This window comes from Rhyacophila brunnea, unplaced genomic scaffold (genome assembly GCF_057557595.1).
Source record: "Rhyacophila brunnea isolate RB1 unplaced genomic scaffold, BYU_Rbru_1.0 scaffold_12, whole genome shotgun sequence".
In the NCBI taxonomy this organism is placed as follows: Eukaryota; Metazoa; Arthropoda; class Insecta; order Trichoptera; family Rhyacophilidae; genus Rhyacophila; species Rhyacophila brunnea.
The window spans coordinates 26,449,477-26,473,982 of NW_028232774.1; the positions used below are offsets into that span (position 1 = coordinate 26,449,477).

Below are 24,506 nucleotides of genomic sequence, written 5' to 3' on the forward strand. Positions count from 1 at the left end.
TTGCAAAAACTGTTAATTTATTTTTTACCGAAAATAGAAGTACATATTATGAATTAACTGATAGAGCGATATATTATCAATTAAATGAGCTATGAATGCCATCTGTTAAGACTTTCGATTCAAGTGACATTAAAAAATATGACAAAACTTTTATACAAGTAGCTGAATATTCCATTTCAGCTGATATATTATTTTCGTGGGGTTAAATCAAAATATATTTATAATATACCAAGGTTTTCTTCTCAGCTTTCCCAAATTTTGAAAAAAAAAATTTTTTTAATGATAATATTAATAAAAACATTATATAACATCTAATATATATTTTGAAAAAGGGATTTATCAAAAAAATGGGTTTGGTTTAGTACTCAGTACGACCAACAGTATCTTAAGAAAATATCAGATAATCATAAACTTAATTTGGGATTTCAAAAGAACTGAATATGAACGCCCACGACGGTCGAGCGGCTTAAGCGTCTGCTATAATGTCGTGGGTTTCAGGTTCGAATCCTGGGTCTGGCAAAATACACATATTATTTTTCGTTTTGTGTTTGGAGGTGGCTAATTTCCATTTCACGTAAAAACAAAAACCTGTTAATACAAACCTCCACCCTGTGGAGGTCCATATTATGATCGGACATGGTCAACAGAATATTAGAAAATAATTAGGAATACATACGATAAGTTTTTAATGCATCGTTGTTAAATATTACATAAGATCATTATTATAGAATTCGGAACTAAGCGCTTCAAATGATCAATAATGTTTTCATAAATCGTCGTTCCAAGCAAAAGCTGGTAATGGCAGAAACATGATTTTGACATGTGTGTTCTTTGATTTTTCTGTTCAGCTTTTGAGGTTTCGGTCTCATTCAGTGACAGCTTATTTAAAGAGTATATTTTCCTGACTCCATTGGCATTTTTAATTCGAAACTGCCATTCCTGTTGATTTTACCTGAATGGCAACTTCATAGTGCAGTGAGTTACCACACAAGCAAATGAACTATAGATAAAACGAGTTAGCCCAATAAAAATAACCTGACGACTTGAAATAATATGTTACACTAAATAAATGTGGTCATATCAAAATCTCCGTTGAATGCCACGCCCATTGGAGCACGGGGCTCCCGTCAGACGGGTGCGTTGTATTTTTAGTCATGTTGTCGGTCGTGGAGAGTCGAAATCAATTGCAGTTCTTCTCCTGATCGGAGAGGGCAGCCTCCGACGAGGAGGACTCCTGGAGGGGCATGCTGACTACCTTGGGCCTGAAGGCGGCCGCGCACACAAACTTCTGCTGGCATGTTGTCATGTATTCTTCAATCTCCTGGTCGCATTCTCCAAAGTCCCCATTCTGCATCGCTTCCAGGACTTTTGTGCAATTCTGAAAATATTCATTACTTTAGGAGCAAGTAGTAAGTTTACAAACAAATAAATTATATATTGGGCAAACTGGTAGAACATACATAATTTGAAAACATCTCATGCATATTATACGCACTAGAAAAAATCTTTTAATACGGCACCCAACGGGACTTGAACCTGTAATTGCTGGATTCACGGCAGTGTCCTTTTCCAATTAAGCTACGGGCATCCTACTTAATTACAAAGATTTGGCTATCGGTATTCTAGTGCATAGTTTCTTAACCGGTGGTCCGCGAAGATTTTTGGGTGGGCCGCAAAAATTTTCTGCAGTTCAAAAATAGTTAGTATCTATACATTTTTAAATGCTTATATTAAATTTAAAGTAATAAATATCTTTCAGAGTTCGTGCACCTACAAGGGTTCCCAATGAATTAACAAGTCATTTCCGGAATGAATGACACTATTGTATATAGTCATAAATCGTTTCATAGAAGGACGGGGCGTGGTTTACCCAGAATCCAACATTTGAAGTGGGGGTGTATTATATTTCGACAATTGTTTCAAAAATAGTGTAAATATAAATATTTATTATTTTATTCCAATGTTGATGGTCTGCAAAACATTTTTTTGTGTTAAGAAACATTGTTCTAGTGCAGGGGGGGGCAAACTTTTTGGCTGGAGGGCCAAATTCAAGAATTCAAAATGAGCGGCGGGCCGCAAGTAAAATACTATTTTCAGATATACACTATTTATTATCACGAAAAATAACATCACAAAAAAATTAATGAGAAGAATGAAACTGTTGTACATTTTTTAACATTTTTTTTTAAATTCAGGTGTTAATTTTGTAGTTGATATTCTCAAAACTGCTTGTAAATGGGCATCGGAGATATTTGATCGTAAGGAATTTTTATTGAGGTTCATGATCGAAAATGTTTGTTCACATATATAGGTTGATCCAAAAATAACAAACATTTTTCTTGCATAATCTTTAAAGTTGGTCGAATTTGTCTGAATTAAGGGCATTGTCAAATTTGGAGATTTATTCACGACGATGCAATTCTCTTAAATCAGTGTCACACTGCAGATCAATAATCTCAAGTTATAGCTCTATCGGTACACTATCAATATCTATTGAAAATGGATCGCGTACTATTGCTAAACAAATTTTAATCTATTGTCAATATTTTTTAAAAAAATATAAAAAAGTTATTCGTAATGAGAAGTACAATTAATGATATCGGGCCGCAAAAAAATACCCGGCGGGCCACATGCGGCCCGCAGTTTGCCCCCCCCTGTTCTAGTGCATATGATATGTTTTCAAATTATGCATGTTCAATATTTCAACTATATTCAAATTTTTTGAATTCTTCGTTGAATAAAAGAAATAGTGTATTAAACCGGGAGAAGTACCAACAAATCCATCATACAGTCACAGTAAAGTCACAATTCTCTGACCCAAACGGGGATGTGTGAGGATCGGATAACAGAATGACAGATAGTCTGGAACTGTTGGAAACCAGTGGCGAAGACTCAATACTAAAAAAATATGTCTTGACTGGCAAAAATTCTTAAGAATCCCTGCTTTGGAATGTAGCACGGTGGAGAAGAAAATGAAATAAATGTTACAACTATATTTTCTTAATGGATAGTAAATCATCTTACCTCGATATTGCAATCAGACTGCTGCATGTACATTGCGATTGCCAGTGCCTGCTTCCTCTTGGCCGTCTGCAAACGTGCCATCACACGAGCCGCTTGCAAAGCGCATGCCAACGACGTACTCGCCGGCCCCTCCAGATACTCTGCATTCATTTCTAAAGCTGACTTTCCTTGGAACAACTGAAAGATAGAACAAAAATCTTCAACCTATAGCCAACATGACTGACATGTGGGAGAGCAATAAACAAATATGTCGAAGAAAAAGTTTTTTTTATTAGAGTGATTATCAGTGATTTTTTAAAAATGTATTCAGTTGAAAATGTCCCACTGAGGCGGACGAAACCGGTCCTAATATATTAATTAAAAGTGGAATAAGTACTATAAAAAATTGCGTTTTATTAAATAAAAACAACAATACAGTACACTCTCTGACAACTACTATAATCCGCTGTTATTTTTACTAGTTGAAAGCACAAAATCAAGCTCTATAATTCGCCGGTATTCGATTCTCAAATTCAGTAGTTCGCCACGTACAAGTATACAAAGCAGATGAGACGGGTTTATTTTGGAAATTTCTCCTTCGTAAAACATACGTTCATCGCGAAGAAAGTAATGTACCAGGGAGGAAAGTGCCCAAGGAGCGCATCACAATTATTATGCCGTGCTCCAATGCAACCGGTACACACAAACTGAAGCTTTTGATCATAGGGAAAGCCAGGAATCCTAAGCCATTCAAGAATATCTGCCTCACTGAACAACTGGTTGTGTCAAGTGATTAACTGTTTAATATTTAGTAAATACTTGATTTTGATTATAAATAAAACTGTAATTTACTAGTACGAATACCTCAAAAAAAATATTTTTACGAAATACCTGTTTTAATTTTTACCAGATTTTGTTTTGTTACCACCGTTTTCACTAATTTGACACTTGTCTGGTTTTTGGGGTGGCGGATTACTGAGAGAGTACTGTATTAATAAAATTACTAAAATGGTGGTCAAGTTATAGTTTTTTTCCATGTCCACGATGGCATACACCCTTCAATGTCCGTAGGTCCTCGGTTCGAATCCAGGGTCTGGTCCTAATAGGTTGGGGGGTGTGGGGTGCATAATATGGTCTTCTTAGGATTGAACATGGTTTAATTTTTTGTTGTTATTAAGTATCCTTACAAAAATCCAATGATCGACAGAGCCCTGGTATTGGGAATCGCATAATGGAGATGGAGCCATATTTGGAGCCGGTAGCAGATATACTATAATGTAAATAGGGTTTTATAGTTCGGGTGGGTAACAAGAAAGACAGCTATGACAGGAGTGATGTAAAGACTGTCGGCGATAATGATCATAATCAATATAAAAAATATTCCTGGTTATCTGTTGGGCAAAGAGAAAAAAAAGGTATCTTACATCTATTGTTTAATGATTAAAAAGCATAATGTACTTACCTCCTGGTCAGCCTTTTCCAAAACTTTGGTGACAGGTTTGTGGGCATCCTCTTTGTTGATTGCGGCCTTGAGGGCCACCTGCAAGCGTGCCAGACAGTCATGCAGCTCAGGCCGCTGACTGTGTAACTTCCGCGCTCGCTTCACGCTCTGCAGCATTAGCAGAATTTTGCCTTTCCTGTAGTAGATCTCAAACGCCATCAGGTGGGTCTCTATCCTGTCCGTCGCCAGAGTCTGCAGAGGGATCAGGAACTTGATTGCTTGCTCGAGGGGATCTTCAACCTGAAATGTTAACACGTAGTTTAATAAGATCGAATTCAGCAAACAATTGGAAGTCTTATGATGTCTCCAGATTTCGGTAGTGTGATGGCAAATGGTTGCATCTTGGAATGCTTTTTTACAGGTAAGCAGAAACAACGTTTTTAATAAATTGTAAAATAAAATTTAGAGCACATTACATTAAAATTAAAATAATAAGCAATCCAACGCACTTAAAGTTTGTATTTCAATTCTTTAGCAATATAAAGTATATTGCTCTGTTAATGACATATAGAGATATCTTTGCAACAATTGCTGGGGATGTCCTGGACAGAATACTGAACTAATTCTTCGATACTGTAAGAGACTGTCCTCCGTGTGGCTGTGTCGTGTTTTGAGATTATTTCGTCGTACTGTTGTGCTGTGGCCCAGAAAGCCTTTAAAAAGGTAATTGTTCTGAGCAATGTACTCTGTAACCGTGTACACCGATGAGGTGGATTCACCAACTGAAGGAATTCACTGGAAATAGCATCCTATACAAAACTTACAGAGGATAGGGAAAACTCCAGAAGGCTGACCCTGAATGTCACTGTACCAATACCAGAGTGATCACAATCCTCAGTCATGAGGTTGACGACGAGGAAGAAAAGAGATATCTTTCCTTAGTTCAGTAAATGTCCCAGTCACCACATACTTTTGCCATAATATATACAAACAGAAATATTTCTTGGAAGAAATCTTAAAGACAATGAAAACGGTATCTATAGCCATTGTCACAGTACCGAACTGTGTTGCTCTTGTAAAGGACACAGTGCATTCGAAATTGACTTTCTCTAAGCCCCATGAGATTCGATGGGGCAGTGGTTAATCTGTAGCTAGCCCACGATGGCCGAGCGGCTGACACGTCGACTTATAATGACGTGTGTCCCAGGTTCGAATTACGGGTCTGGCAAATACACATATTATTTTTCAATTTGTGTTTGGAGTCAGAGTATTTACCTAATAGGTTGAGCAGAGAGGCTAACATCCATTTCTCGTAAAACAAAAAAAATCTGTTAATACAAACCTCCACTCCATGGAGGCCCATATGATCTTATTAGGATCAGACATGGTAAAAAAAGTCACTAATAAAAACCACCCATATTTGCGCGCACCCTACAACGCGACCACCGGTGGCTATACACTTCCACGGTAGTAGTGGTTGTGCCTGTATTTAGACCGTAATTATGATGAAAATTAACAAAACGTTACCCTTTCAAGTTTATACGGCACGAGCTCTTCGAGCTGTGGCGCCTCGGGGTCGGGTGCGTCATGGTGAGGCCTGGGCCTGGCGTGCGGCCCTCCGCCCTGCTGCCTCTGGCCTCCCGCGCCTCCGGTTGCGCCTCCGCCTCCACCCGAAACGGTGCCCCCGGTGCCGCTGCCCTGTTGCTGCTTCTGCTCAGCCTTGCGTTGCGCCTTGCGCTGCTTGTTGCGTAACTTTTTCAGTTCACTCGGCGCAAGGTTTTCTGTAAATAAAATAATATTACGTTATTTTTATTTATTACTGCCATCTCTATTCAATATTGGAAGTGACTATTTCCACGAGTCAAACATCGACATCAAGTCAACTGTCAAAGTGTTTAAGGATACCATGAGTGAAACACAAAAAATCGCAATGTTTGTTTTGAGGTACCTAATTATTTTACATCCACGATGGCCGCGCGGCTTAAGCGTCGGCCTGTAGCGTCGTGGGTTCCAGGTTCGTACGAATCCTGGGTCTGGCGAGTACATACATTGTTTTTCAATTTGTGTATGAGTATGGACCTAATAGGTTAAGCAAGTGGCTGACATCCATTTCTCGTAAAAACAAAATCTGTTAATACAAACCTCCACTCTGTGGAGGTCCATAATATATGATCTTATTAGGATCGGACATGGTCGGAAAAAAATATTTTCCTAACGAACAGCTTATATTATTTAAATATGTGAATATGGTGTACGTCATGGCCACCAGACCAGGATATATGGCGCCCCCCTACATATCGCTTAAGGTTAAGGGCAGTGTGATTTTCTACAGTAGGTTCCCCAAGCGGTTTCCACCGTACCCCAGGGTTAAGGGTATTAAGTGTATTTTTAACAATTTTTAAATAAATCCAGTTGATTTATTGAGTTGTCGGCATTCAGCATATTATGAAGCACTGGTCGCGACCTCCTTTTGTGGTAGCCAAGTAATATGCAACCCTTCGCCATATAGCCAATTTGTAAATCAAGAAACACACTTAAAATAATTATAAAGTAAAATTCTAAACGTGAATTATCATTTAATTATATCAATCATCATATAACATTAAACTACATCACACAGCTACACATTTTTAAATGTTAGCCATTAAGGAAAATTTTATTTTATTACTAGACTTTTTATTAATATTCGAGCAAATTTGTGGTAACTGGTCAACCAGCTACGCCGGGCTTTCAGGCTAGAGCCCTGTCGGTCCCCCCCCCCCCCTTGTGGGGGCCATGGTGTAGATATATTATGTTTGTTTATCCAATCTACAAAGATTAATTTATAACCCATCGCAATCAAAATATTAAATATTTGCGTCGAAATATCGAAGAAAAGCAATAATCTAGTTTTTTACCCTACTATATCGTGTGCTACCCGTGCTCACATATGGCTGCGAGACGTGGACCCTCAACACGAGAGATGTCCAAAGGCTAAGAGTTACACAGCGAGGCATGGAGAGGTGTATGTTGGGCATCACGCGAAAGGACCGTAAGAGAAACGAATGGGTTAGGAAGCAGACAGGAGTACGCGATGTAATAGACGTTGCCAAATAGCTGAAATGGAGATGAGCGGGGCACATTGCTCGCCGAAAGGACGGCCGCTGGACAAATGCCGTCATCCAGTGGTACCCAAGGGGCATGAAACGGCCACAGGGTCGCCATAAAAGCCGCTGGATTGACGAACTGGTAAAGTTCGGCGGAAATACGTGGCAGCGAACGACACAGGACCGAGAGAGTTGGAGAAAGCTTGGGGAGGCCTTCATCCAGCAGTGGGTTGACCCCGGCTGATGATGATGATGATATTGTGATAATATGTAACTATTCATAAAGCTACTTTTAACTTCGAAATTAGAATACCGACATCAATTATTATTGCTTTGTCCTGGGCCATTATAAATTAGCTAATTTAAACGCTCGAAGGCGCACAGACATCGAACGTGTCACGTGGATCTGCAGCAATTTTTTTCAAGCGTTTAATTGCAATTGTAATAATATAATTACAAAAACATATTGGAAAAGTCTATGCTATACTGACATTTGACACCTTTCAATGTATAACAGAATAATTAAGATTTACGAAATAATTATTATATCGGTATTTGACGACACTCAATTTATATGCCGCGGAATCCCGATCAAGATTCAGTATTTTTGCAAAAAGTAGACAGTAGGTACCTAGCCGGCTCTCAAATCTAAACTCGTCCGTCTGCAACATGTTGAATACGGTGATGTGACGTCATCGTTATTCAAAAAACACACGTTGCGAAATGGAGCTTCGCACATTGATGGAATAGGTCATTTTAGTTTGAAAAAACAGCTGGAGTCACATGCAGCGCAGGTATTTACTGGAGATGTTGCACTTCGTCATTCATTTTGGCTTGCCGTGTGACGTAACAGTCATCGCATAGCCTTGCTTATACGCACATAATAAAGTTGCATTTTGCGCCGCGAGACGATTTTCAATGTGCGACTGGGCTAAGTGACATTCTGTGCGTCCGTCGATTATAGAAATACAATACAATGCACATAAATCTATCAATTGTTTGGAAGGTTTCAATTAACCTTTTATGTAAATAAGATGTCCTTTAGGAATTTGTCGCATCTAGCCAAAATTGAGAGGCGTTTAAATGCGTACCAAGTCAGTTTCCAACAGCAAACTATTTTTTTCTAAACCAAAATATTGAGCCAACTTTGTTGTGGGCGTCAACTAAATCACACACTTTGGCGAGTTTGTCTATTGTGCGAGCCATTTACATAATAATGTTCAATCCAATTTAAGTTAAGGATACGGAAATAAAGAAATATCTATAAGTAGTGGAAAACCGATGTGAATTATGCGGTATTGCCGATAGAAAAACCGTGGACATGTTAACGGCCCACGTGCTCGTCTTGGTCAAAATTGAGTTTTTATTGTATTTTCAAACCATGATCCTGGACACTCCTTAAACGTTGTAGATAATCTATTTATATAATTTTGAAGCCTTATTATCCTTTATAGTTATTTTAAACATATGATGACTGCATAAAGTATTTTTGTTACATAAAATAGTATTCTTTTAAACCTCTCGCTCTAATGTTTTAGAATATAGTCATATTTCGGTACATAACTGTGCAGTGGTGTTAAAATTTTTTACGTTTATTAATTTTTAAACGCAATTATGAAACCATTAGTATAATTTATTACGAGATAATTTTTGTAAAATATTCACGATAAAAAATTATATTGATAATCTCTGTGATCCCAAATTTGACAAGAATTGGGCATTTTATTATTCAAAAAATCGGCAAGATTAACACATTTGAAGATGATTCTAAAGATACTTATTATAAGCTATGTCTTTGACCATTCAAATGTGATAAACATCTTATGAATAATGATTTCTTTATAATAATTATTGACCTAAGAATAAGGTAGTGTTTTTTTGAAATACGCCATTTTTTTTGTCATTCCCCAGTAGTTAAGCTACAACATACGGCCGTAGCCATAAATTGACAAACTATAATTAAAGTAGGGAGTAAAATTATGTTAACGCGCGTGTTTGAACATGTACTTAACTGATTTTTTTTTTATTTTTTTTTAAACGGTACATGTTCAAACACGCGCGTTAATATCATTTTACTCCCTACTTTAATTATAGTTTGTCAATTTATGGCTACGGCCGTATGTTGTAGCTTAACCACTGGGGAATGACAAAAGAAATGGCGTATTTCAAAAAAACACTACCTTGTTCTTAGGTCAATAATTATTATAAAGCAATCATTATTCATAAGATGTTTCTCACACTTGAATGGTCAAAGACATAGCTTATAATAAGTATCTTTAGAATCATCTTTAAATGTGTTCATCTTGCCGATTTTTTGAATAATAAAATGCCCAATTCTTGTCAAATTTGGGATCACAGAGATTATCAATATAATTTTTTATCGTGAATATTTTACAAAAATTATCTCAAAATAAATTATACTAATGGTTTCATAAATGCGTTTAAAAATTAATAAACGTAAAAAATCTTAACACCACTGCACAGTTATGTACCGAAATATGACTATATTCTAAAACATTATAGCGAGAGGTTTAAAAGAATACTATTTTATGTAACAAAAATACTTTATACAGTCATCAAATGTTTAAAATAAATATAAAGGATAATAAGGCTTCAAAATTATATAAATAGATTATCTACAACGTTTAAGGAGTGTCCAGGATCATGGTTTGAAAATACAATAAAAACTCAATTTTGACCTTCGACGAGCATGTCCCCCCTTAACCTATAAATATAAAAAAGCTTTCATAACGTTCGATGTTTGAATACATATACACTATCACAAAAAGGCGCCATAAATATTTTATAGAAATTGAAATAACGTTCAATCGAGTCTATGAAGCCATAATAATATACCGAAGATTTACATTAGCAATGGCAAGATTTGAAAGTCCTTAAATTATATTTACTGACATGATAGCGTGTCAGATGGTAAAATATTAAGATGTAATCAAAAAAAGGTAGGTATACTTAAGAAGCGAGAGAGATAATAGAAACGCGGCATTTCTCCTTTAACAATGGGCTAAGTCCGCTAAGTAATGATTTGTTAATCAGTTGGCCCAATAAGAATCGTGACTTCAAGAAAGCCCCAAGATATTACTGCCCGATCGGAGAAGCGTGATGACTGAACGAATCGATCAGATCAATAACAATTAACCCTATTGGAATATTTAAAAAAAAAAAAACAGCTTTCGTCTAACTAATGTATCGCGCCCGGCCGTTTCACACGTACAATCTTTCAATAGCGAGCCGCGTCATTAGGTATATCGTGGACAGGTTAATCATTTTACTTATATGCGTAATTCGAGAAGCAGACAAGGGTTACAAAATGTGTCACGAATCTCCTCGACAGGTCCTACTGAAAGAGAATGGCGGAGGAGATCGAGGATCGATGCGAAGAAGAAGACCATCACTATTGCGGCGAGTGACTATGATTCGCCAATCAACGTAACCAGCGCTGAACACTCCTGACACAATCTATGAAGGTTGCGTAAGGTTAGTCACGCCACGGTCCATTCCCCCTGCCCATAAACGCCATGTTTTAGGTATACATCCTGGCTCCTGTCTGTCCCATCATATTTGAATCCACAGAACAGATAAATAATCAGATAGGCTATACCGTTTCCGCAATACACTACATGTTGACGCAGGGTTTTGAAGGTGTGAGTGTACTATGAAAGAAAACCGTATTGTTGACACGTGTTTAAGTTTATCCCATATTCTTCCACACTCGAGATCGGTTGCCTGTTTCTCCACACCCGTTAGGTATTTCAGTTCCCATTATTTCTGAGTTCCCTGTTTTAATCGAACCTATCGATTTTGTTTCGACAGTAAAAACATTCATTAAAAAAAACTTTTTAACGCGTGGTAGAGTAAATCCCGTTGATGTGTAATGGAAAAACCGCCAGTAACAACGAGCAACGACCGACTTTCAAACGTCGACGGAATATCCTGACGATTCATACCTTACCACTCCCGAATATTAACGGAAATTCCCGACGACGTATGCTTGCACAATGCCCCCCCGTACAAGGCCCAATTTCTTGGTGCAAGAAATGCAGGTAGGTACTTAAAATCTTATCACTAACAATTTAATGCAAAAAACATCAAAGATGAATATACCTAGTCGTATATTGAAGAAAATATTTTTGCAATATCAAAACTAATACACAAAGGGGTTAATAATAATAACGTACTTATGCAACTGCCAACAAAGATTTTGATTCCGCCATTGCCAAATAATTGCATTGTTAACAGCCAAAGCGAAGACGATTCTTAAAGAATAATAAAAAAAATGAAGTTTCAAATGAATCGTGAATCCTTTGTCTGAAATCTTTTTATCCAAAATGACAATCGATTTGAATATTAAGGAATTCAGGGTTGTGCCAAATCAATCGACATTAAAATAATATTTATTCATGGTAATATTCCTCGACCCCCTCGAGACTAAAATACCACATTTTTACATAAGATATTGTTTATTGAGAAATACTTACACGTTTTCAAATTTCTTTTTAAATATCGATATTGTCGCTCCCGTTAAAATCCGCTAATTTGTCATTTAAGTCATCGATATAATCTATAATGAATGAATTCAATCAATTGGATTATAACGTTATGAATTGGTTTAGACTTCAGAGTATCTATATATTATTAGTGATAAGCAAAATTTCTTTTCAATGACCCAAAGACCAAATTAAATACCAAAAACTTTTCGGGGTCCACATTTGTACACGTATCTACTTACCTACATATAATTTTCTCGTATAATTAATTATCAAAACCGATAATTATGCGGTTCCAATACAATCTTATTCATTCTTCGGCATATTATTAGTATTGTAAAAATCAGTACTGGGCTGCGAGTTGCCCATTACTGGTTTATATGATCATCATCATGGCCTCCACTGGCTCTAGCCTGGGGCCAGAGTGGCAGGTCGACCAGTTAAGTGAAATAAACAAACATCACAAATTTATACAAATATAAAAACTATTTCACGTATAGTTTTATGATATAATTAATTTTAATGTGTTTCCTGAATAATAAAAATAAATATTTATCCAATATGGCAAAGGGTCCCATGTTACTTGGCAATCACAAAAGAAGGTCGCGATCAGTGGGTTCATAATAATATGATGCCGAGTGCCGACAATTGAATACGTGTATTAAATAAGGCTCTAAGTACCAAAAAGTAGTATTGCCTGTAGTTACAGAATACCGAGTCATTGCAGTAAAATTTCATGAAACAGACCTTTTGAAAAATGTAGTTTTACAGTGTGAAGCAATCACGGCAGCTTCTATAATTTTAGGTATAAAGAACTCGCAAGTGTCAACACACCATCGTCAGCTATTTTATATTGAATGCCGTTGACCACTGCAGTGCTACTTACACCATTATAAATAAAACACGCCAACGGACTTACAACGTCTACAGGTTTAATTATTTTGCTGTATTTTTTTGACTTGCTTGAGGCACTTAGACTATAGTTGAAGTTATTGGCGTTGGTATGTAGAACATTTTTCTATAAAAATGTCAGTTTTTATGTTTTGGTACTTAGCGCCTTAATTAATACACGTATTCAATTATTCAAGTGAATTTGTTTAAAAATACCAAAAATCGCTAAAAAATATACGGAATACCCTTCGTTATACACTGAGCCCTAGAGTTCCGCGGAATACCATTTGGAGAAGACTTCTGTAGAACATTACACTGCACTTAACATGGGAGCCATGATCATCATAATCATCAGCCTGGATCTATCCACTTCTGGTTGAAGGCCTCCTTTAGCTGAATTTCATTTCGCTCGGTCTGTGGTTCATGATAAATAAAATTCAGATTATATCTTTGCGATACCTGCACATTTAATAAAGTGTTATTTTTTATATTAATTTTTGTTATTTAATTTAATAATTGTGTGTAGGCTTCCACCATCGTAAGTGCTTTTGAAAGATGCAAAGTCACACTCCGGATGGCGGAGAGTAAATATATACGGTGTGGTGGTAGATGGCATCACACACACTCTTTTCCCGCGCTATTCCCACAGTAGCTAATTGATACATTAACAAAAATTGATTCGCGTGATAAAAAATAAATAAGATCGGCCGAAAATTCAATGGGACATATTGAGGGCATGAGAAAAGTCATATTGCGTTTAAACACCTTCCGCGCGAGTTCGTTTTAGAACTATTGATTTAACTATTAATTGTAAATTAATAAATGAGACTATTTCAGGAAATTGAAACTATTTAAAAAAATATACAGGTACATTTTCTGTTTGATAGTGACTATTCAGTATTCATAGAACTCAGGGACGCGCCAAGCGGGGTGTGAAACATCCGGTCGGCAGAATAGAGGGTGCGGAAAAAGTCGGCAAAAACATTTTTGATGATATTGTTAAAAAATATATATTATTCAATTATATGTAGGAATGAACTCTATGATAAAATTTTCGTCCCATGTCATTAAATATCCTTTTATAAATTGTCCAGACGCTGTAAGACGCTTTACATTATAATTATTCAAAATGTTATACCTACTATAACTAGTAACTACAATAAGTAAAAAATGACATACATTTTGTTACATATTTTGACGACATCAAAATATTTTTTCTTAATTTCTGTCATATTTCCATTAAAAAAATATATATTGGTGGGGGGGGGGGGCAATTTTGGTTTGGCACCCGGGCGGTTAGCCTAATTAGTTTTAAAGTGAGTCGATGAGTGCGTAAGGCCCACACAACAGATTCATAAATATAATTCAGATAGGCTCCCCAATACATTACGTTTTGAAGCAGGGTTATGAATATGTGAGTGTCCTACGAAAATAAAACACTATTTATAGACCTTCAAATAACCAATATTGAATGTGCATATAAACCGAGAGTAGTTGTCACATTCATCGTTTATCACATATTCATCCACACTCGAGATCGGTTTCCTGTTACTCCACACCCGTTAAGGTGACGCATCAGTGAAACGCCAAATAATTTTCAACTGTACGCGCGACGAAATTTTGGACTCGCTGCCATTCAGTGAGAGAATGTTGACCCAGGAACACGTCACTTTGCTGCGTGATGGCGACGGGTCAATTAATTCTAAAATCGTCTAAAGATGACTAAAAACGTTACCCATTTACTTTAAAAAGAAAACATGTCAATGAATATATTATTATTGTTACTAATAGAACAATAAACAGAACATAAAATGGACGTATGTAGGATTTATATGACAAATAATATTTCGTTTGACAGGCGTCATTTTCACCCGCCACCCGCAATCCGCGCATCGCCTAGCAACGATCTTTTTAGACCGTGCCTCAACTAATGCATGGCCTTAAGTATTTCAGTTCCCATTAATTCTGTGTTCCCTGGTAAGACCCTTTCATCCATAATATCGGGATAAAAACAATAATGATAATTAAAAAAAAGACCGATTTATATTAATACATAGTTCTGCGCATCTATTCTATACACAAGGCTGCTATCGGCGACTATCGAGGGTAGTTTATCATATTTATGTAGAGGCGATCAATTGTTACTTCTCTTTTCTACTTTCTTGTTGTATTGGTTGTTATTTGTAATTAAGTCGTTTTTATAATGTGTATTTATTATGTATTATGGCGCACTGGCCAATCGCTGTAATGTCATAATACTCTTTTTCTACATAAGAAAGTTACCCGTCTGAACTGTCAAAAAGTGCTTTAACAGCACCTCTCGTGGCTGTGTTACTTACACATAGATAGACAGTTTTGACGGCTTATTATAACAATTATTACCACTCTCAATACATAAATATGATAAACTACCCTCGATAGCCGTCGATAGAAGCCTTGTGTATAGAATAGATGCGCTGGTGTGAAACCATATTTATTTTTGTGATAACTAAAAACAAACCCGGCGTGATATGGAATTATAAATGAAAAATAGTCAGACCACAAAGGGTTTGCATTGATGCAACCTTATCTATTCTGCATCGTATGTACAAAAAAGCGAGATATATGCAAATTTTCACGACTCGAATGTGTGCTAAATCATTCCCAGAAATATCTACGATGGCTTAATAATCTATTGTAAATACATTAACACGAATTTTTCATCTGAAAATTTGCATTTAACCACATCATAAGATGGCGGCTACCTACCGATATTGGGAAAGTGAAGAAAAAAGTTATATTGGACAAACTAAAAGAAAACATAAGTATACTTATAAATATGTAAGATAAATAAAAAAAAAATACGAGAAGCGCAGTGTGGTATGGAAAGGTGCATGTTGAGCATAACGCGGAAAGACCACAAAATAAATCAATGGATAAGGAAGCCGACGCGATGTGATAGAGGTCGTTAAGCAGATGAAAGAGTGGAGTGAGCTAGAGGAGGCCTTCTTCCAATAATAGATCGATCCCAGCTGATGATGATATAATATCAAGTCACTTTAGTAGGTACCTAGGTATAAAGAGTTTTTTTGATAGATTTTTGAGGAATCAATTCATTTTAAATTGATAATCGCTAACTTCTTTTTTTATATGATACATATAATGTAATTAATCATTTTTGTAGATATATACATCCGTTTATAAGACGTCATTCAAACGAGGGCAGTAGGTATGTAATGTCTTAATTTTTATTTAATTAATGGTTAATTATAATAGTGTTAATATGAATTATAATAATCACGATTTATCTCATTATACTTACTAAAATAAACGTAATTACAAAATAGTCCGAAGTGAAAACATTATATCTATCTGGAATCGCTGTAACAATTTTTATCATTTTATAGATATTAAATTATTATTTAAGTTAAGTTAATTATTAAAAATTAAAATTAATATTAAATTTTAGAGTTCAGTGTAAAATGCCATGATATCTGTTAAGTCATGAAGAATTTGGAATAATTATACCATAGACGGCATAGACAATTTAACGGACACCAACAGAGCGATTTCAGAATATTTGAATGGTAGCCCTAAAAATATCCCAACGTTTTTTAGTGATTGATTAATTTCGCAAATAAAGCATTTGGAAATGCATAGAGTAATATTTTTTTGTATGTCCGAATTAATGTGACGTCGTTTTATTGACGACCATTACTTCGTTGTCAATAGAAAAAGTGTCTGAAGTCGTTTACAGTTTACTTACACAAAAAAATGACACTTTTGCGTGTTGTCTATGATTACCTAAACATATTATTTAGTTGTCAAGGTCTTGCCAAAAAGTAGAGGTCGGAACTAACGGCAATGGGACCAAATTTAATATTGTGAACCTAGTTATACCTACCAGTTCCAGAAAAATAATAAGTAATATTTTTCTTGAGAAAGGAGACATGGAAATGATTCAAATAACAGACTGACTAGTCAAATGTATTTCTTCTGTGAGCTTATTTACAGGCAAGGCTTCTTTTCTTATTGATCGGATATAAAATAAAACAAACATTAATAATAGTCGAATCCGTTTCAAAATCGCAGGTAGAAGTAACAATTTCGCCGATGTAAAAGCGATAATATTGGGTATATAAAAACGTAATAATTTCATAACTGATGTGTATATTAAAAATTGTACAGAGTGGGCAATGAAATTGGGCCGTAAAGTGCTGCCCGGAGCGGAGATAGACGGGCCTTGTATAATAACACCTCTCGCAGATATTCAATGAGCAAGACTGCAACCATATCGTTAAAATTGCATCAATTTTTATTCCGCATATTATGGTGTATTCACAATGAAAATGTGTGTATTCACATTATAAAAAATATTACTCTAAATATAATAATAATAAATAATAATACTGCATTAAGTAGATATACACCAAGTGTTATGGGTTATTATTAATGCGTTAATTAAACTATTAAATTATAATACAATTTATATATTTTTATACAGGTTGTTGAAAAGTCCGAGACAAGAGTGACGTTGATATGGGAGCACAGAACAGATTAGTACCTAAATAGAATTCCGATAGGCTATATTCCAATACACTACATTTTTACAGGAGTTTGAATGTGTGAGTGTCTACTACGAAAATGAAACACGTATTATATAGACGTGCAATAGTGTGTGTGTGGCAACCTTCAATGCACCCATATTAAATGAGCGTCAATGCATAAACCGAGAGCAGTTGTCAGTATTCGACGTATGACGTATTCTTGACACGTGTTTAACTTTATCCCGTGATATTCCACACTCGAGATCGGTTGCCTGCTTCTCTACACCCGTTAGGTATTTGAGTTCCCATTATTTCTAAGTTCCCTCTTCGGGAGTCAGCTTCAGACTTATGCATGTTAATTAGTTACTGTTGATTGCATAAATTCATACTACCAATCTCAAATGCGAAACATACCATGGCGTCATACATGTTTTTTTTTATTGGCTCTACAATCCTATGTGGATTTCGGCCGACTTACGAAGAGGTTTCTTAACAGATTTTTATATTTTACCAGAAATGAATGTAAGTAATTTGCTTAACCCATCAGGTTAATAGTCTGGGTTCGAACACACATTAAAAGACAACATATGAATTTACCAGACTCGAGATTCGAACCCGGAACCAACGACATTATAAGCCGACACGTTAACGTTCGGCCATCGTGGGAAAGGAAGTTAAAATATTATAAAAAAAAAACATTAAAACACTGAGTAAACAGTAAAGTCTGAATTATTTTAAATGGTATGATACTCGTATAATAAAGAGTCATGCACGCAGGCAACGAACGGAGTATATAATCGATCACAGAGGCGCGTGCCCCGGTAAAATAAAATAGAGTTGTGATATCAACAATTTAGAAAAAAATCGACAGTCGAACGCTAGCTTGTAGAATTTCCCTAAGATGCCGGCGGCGGGCCATAAAGTCGGCCTAATATGACGTGATCTGACTTTATTGTTTCACCTCGTTAGCCTTATCAAACAGTTTAGTAAAGGCCCAACAGTATACTTATGTAATATTGCCATTCAACAAACGGTAAAAATTCTAACATTCCGAAATGGTAAATGTTGGGAGTGGTTACTGTGTATATCAATTGATATAAAACATTATTGAAATGATGAAATTTTGAATTCTCGAGATTCGGGATTTCCAGAAAAGAATTCTCGAGATATCGGGAAATTAAAAAAAACCTGTAAAAATCCTAAAATCAGTTTAAAAACAGACAAATTACAAAAATATTTGATTTTTTTTATTTATGTAAGAAGACAAACAAAATAGAAAGTAAGAAAACAAAAATAATTCGAAACATTACTTATTAAAATAGAGTTTCAAAAAACACAGACTGTCAATCGCTGCGTCTGCTGAACGCTTTTGAGACACAAATTTCTCTGATGTTGCATAAATTGCGCTCATTTTGAGTCGACGTTGGCTTAATTGTGTTAAATGCCCCGATCAGTCTTTGGACGTTTTGTGTTTTCTGTCCACTTTTTTCATATTTTCATATTTCCGAGAAAAAAATCTCGTGATCTGGGATTTCCCGAAATGTTAAAAATTTCAATTCTCGAGATTTGGGGTGGAAAATCTCGAAAATTTCTCGAGAATTCCCGAAACTCAACCCTAGTTGTACGTAAAAATTGAGCGCAATGTTGCAACTCACATATGTCAGGCCATGCCGAGACAATAACGTCACGCGGCCAGAAATGAATAAAAAGCAACTCCTGCACATGTGCCGATGCGACATTTTGGTATTATAGCTCCGCCCCAAGTCGAGTGAAATTTGTTGCTTGCGACACCATCTGTTTTTACAAACTAAAATGTCGCATTGGAGCGAGTCAGTGGTACATTGAATTAATTAAATGTGTTTTATGAATAACAAAAAAATCACATCGACATATTCGACGTGTTACAGTCGGACGAGTTTAGATGTGCGACCCGGCTAAGGAGTATATTGTGTTAATCACTCATGAGTCATGACATCCAAGGGGTGGTCGGTGCAGCAGAGACATATTGGAGAAGCACAGTGTGGCAGCCCTGCTTATAGAGTTGATAACACCTTACGGTAGACCGAAAGCACCCACTGTGATAAACACACACCTATAAATATTACTCAACTCGAATAAATTATTTACTGAATAGAGCTCCGAGGCTTTGATCTACATTTCACACGTGTTGAACATTCAATTACATTAATAATATGCATTTTGATACGTACATTTAATGTCGAACTTCTGCCACTTATTTTATTCCGTTCAGTGAGAAATCATTCAAAAATCATGTATAAAAATTATGGGCTGTAATCACATCTCCTTCGGTTGATTTCTACGATGGCAAGAGAGCCATCAAACGCAAATTTCAATAAGGTTATTGTAACAAAAAAATTCATGTGATTCCAAACTAATTATTGGGAATAGAGATTCATAATACAAATAATTACAAGATAAAAAGAACTTTTTATATGCAACGTTTTTAAATTCTGTTCCGATCAAAAAAAGATTGTACTTGACATGTCATATTGATTTCCATAGTAACGCACGTATATATTAATAATTTAGTTGCTAGGATCCCAGCTAGCAACCAATAATGGTGTCGAAATAACTTTTCATACAAAACAGAATTAACTGAAAATGAATTCAATTCTACTTAAAGATGGCTAAAACTATTAAAAAAATGCATTCGCATCGTGTTGATATATTCTAAAAGTTTCAAATGCCTAGCTAGTCGGGAAGTTAGTTAAAAATCGATTGCAAGATTTGTACCGGACAAAGAACCACCGGACAAATAAGAATACGAACTAAGAAAAACGTTGTAAAATGGTAATTTCCACAGCCAAATATAATAACAATGGAAGTGTTGGTACTAAATAGTAGTTACAACCTACATGAAGTTGGACATGGCTGGTATTTATAGATCATAGGACGTAATTTTAACGTAAAAAATGACGACCAATTATATTATATCTGAATCTAGTATCTATTGAAATTGTCAGGTTTCCCAAGTTAAGCCGTCTTAAACGTCTTATATCTACATACTACAACGACGACATGCCTACAATATGCCGAGTGTTGATTGTATTTAAGACAATAGCTACGACATTCTGGCGAAGTCGAAGCCTGCTCGAAGGAACTTCATAAACAATAATTGAATGATAAATATTGCGACAGGGAACGTTTCATAATACCATTTAAATGTCAAAGGACATTAATGCAACCAGTAATAATAATTATATGCCTTTATATTCCGACAAAGAGAAATACTTAAAATGCTGACATGTAATGTATACTTACAAGAATTAGAATTAATTTATAAGTACAATGCAAATACACTGGAGAAAAACTCTAATGAAAATAGTTCAATGGAATTTGTCTATAAATAATGTATTAGGCTATACTTCAGATATTATGCAAAAAAGAAGATAGATAAATCAATTTAGAATACCTTGTGGAAACATAATAAGTAGATATATTTTACGTGTAGTCGCATTCTAAACATGTACCTACTCATGAGCCATCGAACACCATTTCTTTGAATTCCGTGTACGATAGAGGTATCTACTTTATTATGTTGACAACTGCCACTGCCTTGCGTTCCCAAATTCTGCAACTAACTGTGGCGGCGTTAGTCACTAAACGACCGATTTCGGCCTATGGTTAAGACGAATTGAAGGCAACTTATGGGCATAAATATATTATGGTGCTGGATGTAGAGATGTCACCGACATAATATTAACTTAACTAACCCAATATTAACCACAACATAGTGGCAGACTTCGTCGTACACAGAATTCACGCAAATTTTTCGTTTGAATCTCAATCGATTTTTTTTAGTAAATGCGATATATTCGACTATTTTGATGGACGCACGAAGTCTGCCACTATGTTGTGGTTAATATTGGGTTAGTTAAGTTAAGGGCGGTCGTGCTCAGCGTGGGTCAAAATGGAGCTTTTTTTCTATTTTCAAAGCATGATCCTGGACACACCTTAAACGTTGTATATAATCTATTTATATAAATTTGAAGCCTTATTATCCGTTATATTTATTTTAAACATATGATGACTGCATAAAGTATTTTTATTACATAAAATAGTATTCTTTTAAACCTCTCGCTCTAATGTTTTAGAATATAGTCATATTTCAGTACATAAATGTGCAGTGGTGTTAAGATTTTTTACATTTATTAATTTTTAAACGCATTTATAAAACCATCAGTATAATTTATATCAACATTATTAAAGTGAAATATTTACGATACAAAATTATATTGATAATCTCTGTGATCCCAAATTTGACAAGAATTGGGCATTTTATTATTCAAAAATGGGCAAGATTAACACATTTGAAGATAATTCTAAAGATACTCATAACAAGCTATGTCTTTGACGATTCAAGTGTGATAAACATCCTACGAATAATGATTGCTTTATAATAATTATTGACATAAGAATAATGTAGTGTCACATACGTGAAGAAAGGTAGGTCATATAAGGGGAAAAGGGTAGGAATAGGAAGGGTGGGAATTGTGACAATTGATCAGATTGTGACATAAGGAAAAGAGGAGTGGATTGGAATTGTATGGGAAGTATGTAGGCAGGTGCGCCTGGGTACGGGGAAGTGGATACGGGATATGGAATGGGATAGGAGCGCGGAGAGCATGAGACTCGGGGGAGAAATGCAGGGTCGTGGGTAGATTGACAATACCTCTAAGACCTCAGTTACCTGTCCGGTTACTTCACTCAATCGTGTGTGTTCCTGTATTAATAAAAGACATAAAAATGGAATTAATAGATATCTCGGATTTGAGCGCCATTCTATGAAATGCATAGAGACAATAGTGATAAGGATAATATAAATAAAACGCGTATAAAGAAATTGATCAGAAGTATAATCTCTATATATATAAAAATCTCGTGTCACGGTGTTTGTGGTCGCACTCCTCCGAAATGGCTTGACCGATTTTTATGAATTTTTTTATGTATATTTGTTAGGTATGAGAATAGGTCAACAAGTATATTTCATACCGCTAGGTGATTAGGGTATCTCTATCCAGAATTTTTTTTATTTTAGTTTTTTGACAATTTTTTTTTATTATTTGACATCAAAAAATACCTATAACCCCAAATTTTCACCCTCCTACCCTCACCCTCCCATTTTTTAATCGCGATTTTTGTATGAACAAATTTAACCGTCGTTCGTATTTCAAATAGAACGAAATTATTATTAATGTTGTTGAATGACAGATGGCGCTACGTCCGAGAAGAATTCAAGAGAAGCGTCGCTCATTTTTACATTTTGACAATTCATTCGGCATATCACAACACAGTGCGTGCAAAATTTTGTACGATTTATTTTAATTTATCTATTTTTGTGTGCGTGTATTACAGTGCACAATGCCAGCAAGACGCAAGGGGGGCCATTTGGGCCGTCGAACGAATAAAGCAACAAACATGCGAAATAGTAGAGCAGAAAGAACAGACGAACAAATCCAACAAGAAAACAAAAACGTGCGTGTGAGCATGTCGCAATTGCGTGCATCTCATCGAAATCAACAACGACAATTGGAACGAAGCCAAGCGCGCCGGTTCGTAGTTAACACACGCAGAGCAAATGACCGACAACGCCAACAAGTACATCGAGCACTTACATCCTCTTCGTTCCTTCGCCTCGCATTCGAGTACGAGCCAGATATTGACTATTCCGCTCATCCGAAAGTGCTGATTGGTGCTATGGACAAAGAATGTCCCCATTGTCATGCGCTCAAATTCAAACATGAGTCAGCCGGGATGTGTTGCGCATCAGGAAAAGTTCAATTAGCAGAAATTGAGATACCACCAGAACCATTGAACGGCTTGCTCATCGGCACGGTTCCAGATTCAAACCTGTTCCTGAAGTCCATTCGCACATTCAATTCATGCTTCCAAATGACTTCGTTCGGAGCAACAGAAATAGTTCACAATACTGCGGCAAATGGTCAACAATTCCATTCTACGTTCAAAATCAAAGGCTAAGTATACCACAAAGTAGGTCCATTACTGCCAATGCCAAACGAACTACATAAATTTTTACAAATCTACTTCATGGGCGGTGAGGACATCAATCGTGTGGATGCACGTTGCGGCTACAATAACCTCAATTCGCCTAATGCCAGGCGCATCGTCGGCGAACTGGACGCTCTATTGAATGAGCACAATGAGTTATTGAAATTCTTCAAAGCACACATGCACGAATTGCAAAGTGACAATCACGCTATTGTCATCAATCCTGATAAAACACCAGCTGGTGAGCACGTGCGTCGATTCAATGCGCCTGTTGTTGACGACATTGCTAGAATCATGGTTGGCGACCGCACATCGACGCGAGAAATCGTGATCGAAGAAGAAACAATAATCTGGAGTTCATCGCTGACACACACCGTTCCGAATCTCCAATATCCGCTAATTTTCTGGAAGGGACAAGACGGATATTGCATAAACATTAAACAACGAGATCCTGTCACAGGTAATTCATTCATTATGAACATCATTACTCATTTTGAATTGAGGAAATGAATGGTTGGTGTTTTTTTGTTTTAATCGGCGGTCATCGTCTACAGCGCTCCATTCCTCTTTCTGTCATAGATCCCATCCCCACACACTTACGATACATTCGTTATTATTCATTTAACAACCAACATATTCACTAGAAATAATTTATATGGCAGAACAACGTTTGCCGGGTCAGCTAGTTAATATATAAGAATAGCTTGCGGGTGAAAGTGTATAAAAGTGAATATTAATTTAGTTAATTACGAGCGCCTAACTCAATATAATAATCAAACAATTTTAGAAATACAAATAAAAACGCTAGCTCGGTGGACCGTAACGTGAAGATATAACAAGTAATACCAATACAGATATGCTCTTCAGTCTTCTTCGCCGTCCTCGAATGCGTCAGGTCCATGGGGCTTCCTTCGATCTCCTGGCCTGATGGGGACGTCCTTCGGTGGGCCATCATCAACGTCTCCAAAACGTCAGGAAATCAAGGCCATGTGCCCCGGTTCCCTTGGCTTGGAACTTAAGAGAG

At 36.2% G+C, this 24,506-nt stretch overlaps 1 protein-coding gene across 1 annotated transcript in view; it reads right to left on the bottom strand.

The window, feature by feature from the left end:
* Positions 1 to 421: 421 nt before the first annotated feature.
* Positions 422 to 24,506, bottom strand: part of Naa15-16 (N-alpha-acetyltransferase 15/16) — a 363,725-nt gene continuing 339,640 nt past the window's right edge. Inside the window, exons 11-14 of the mRNA XM_085961077.1 lie at positions 5,972 to 6,225; positions 4,466 to 4,744; positions 3,025 to 3,201; positions 422 to 1,378 (exon numbers count right to left, since the gene is read on the bottom strand). Coding sequence (XP_085817203.1) covers positions 1,181 to 1,378; positions 3,025 to 3,201; positions 4,466 to 4,744; positions 5,972 to 6,225 — 908 coding nt within the window. The 3' untranslated portion in view covers positions 422 to 1,180. The remainder of the gene's footprint in view (positions 1,379 to 3,024; positions 3,202 to 4,465; positions 4,745 to 5,971; positions 6,226 to 24,506) is intronic.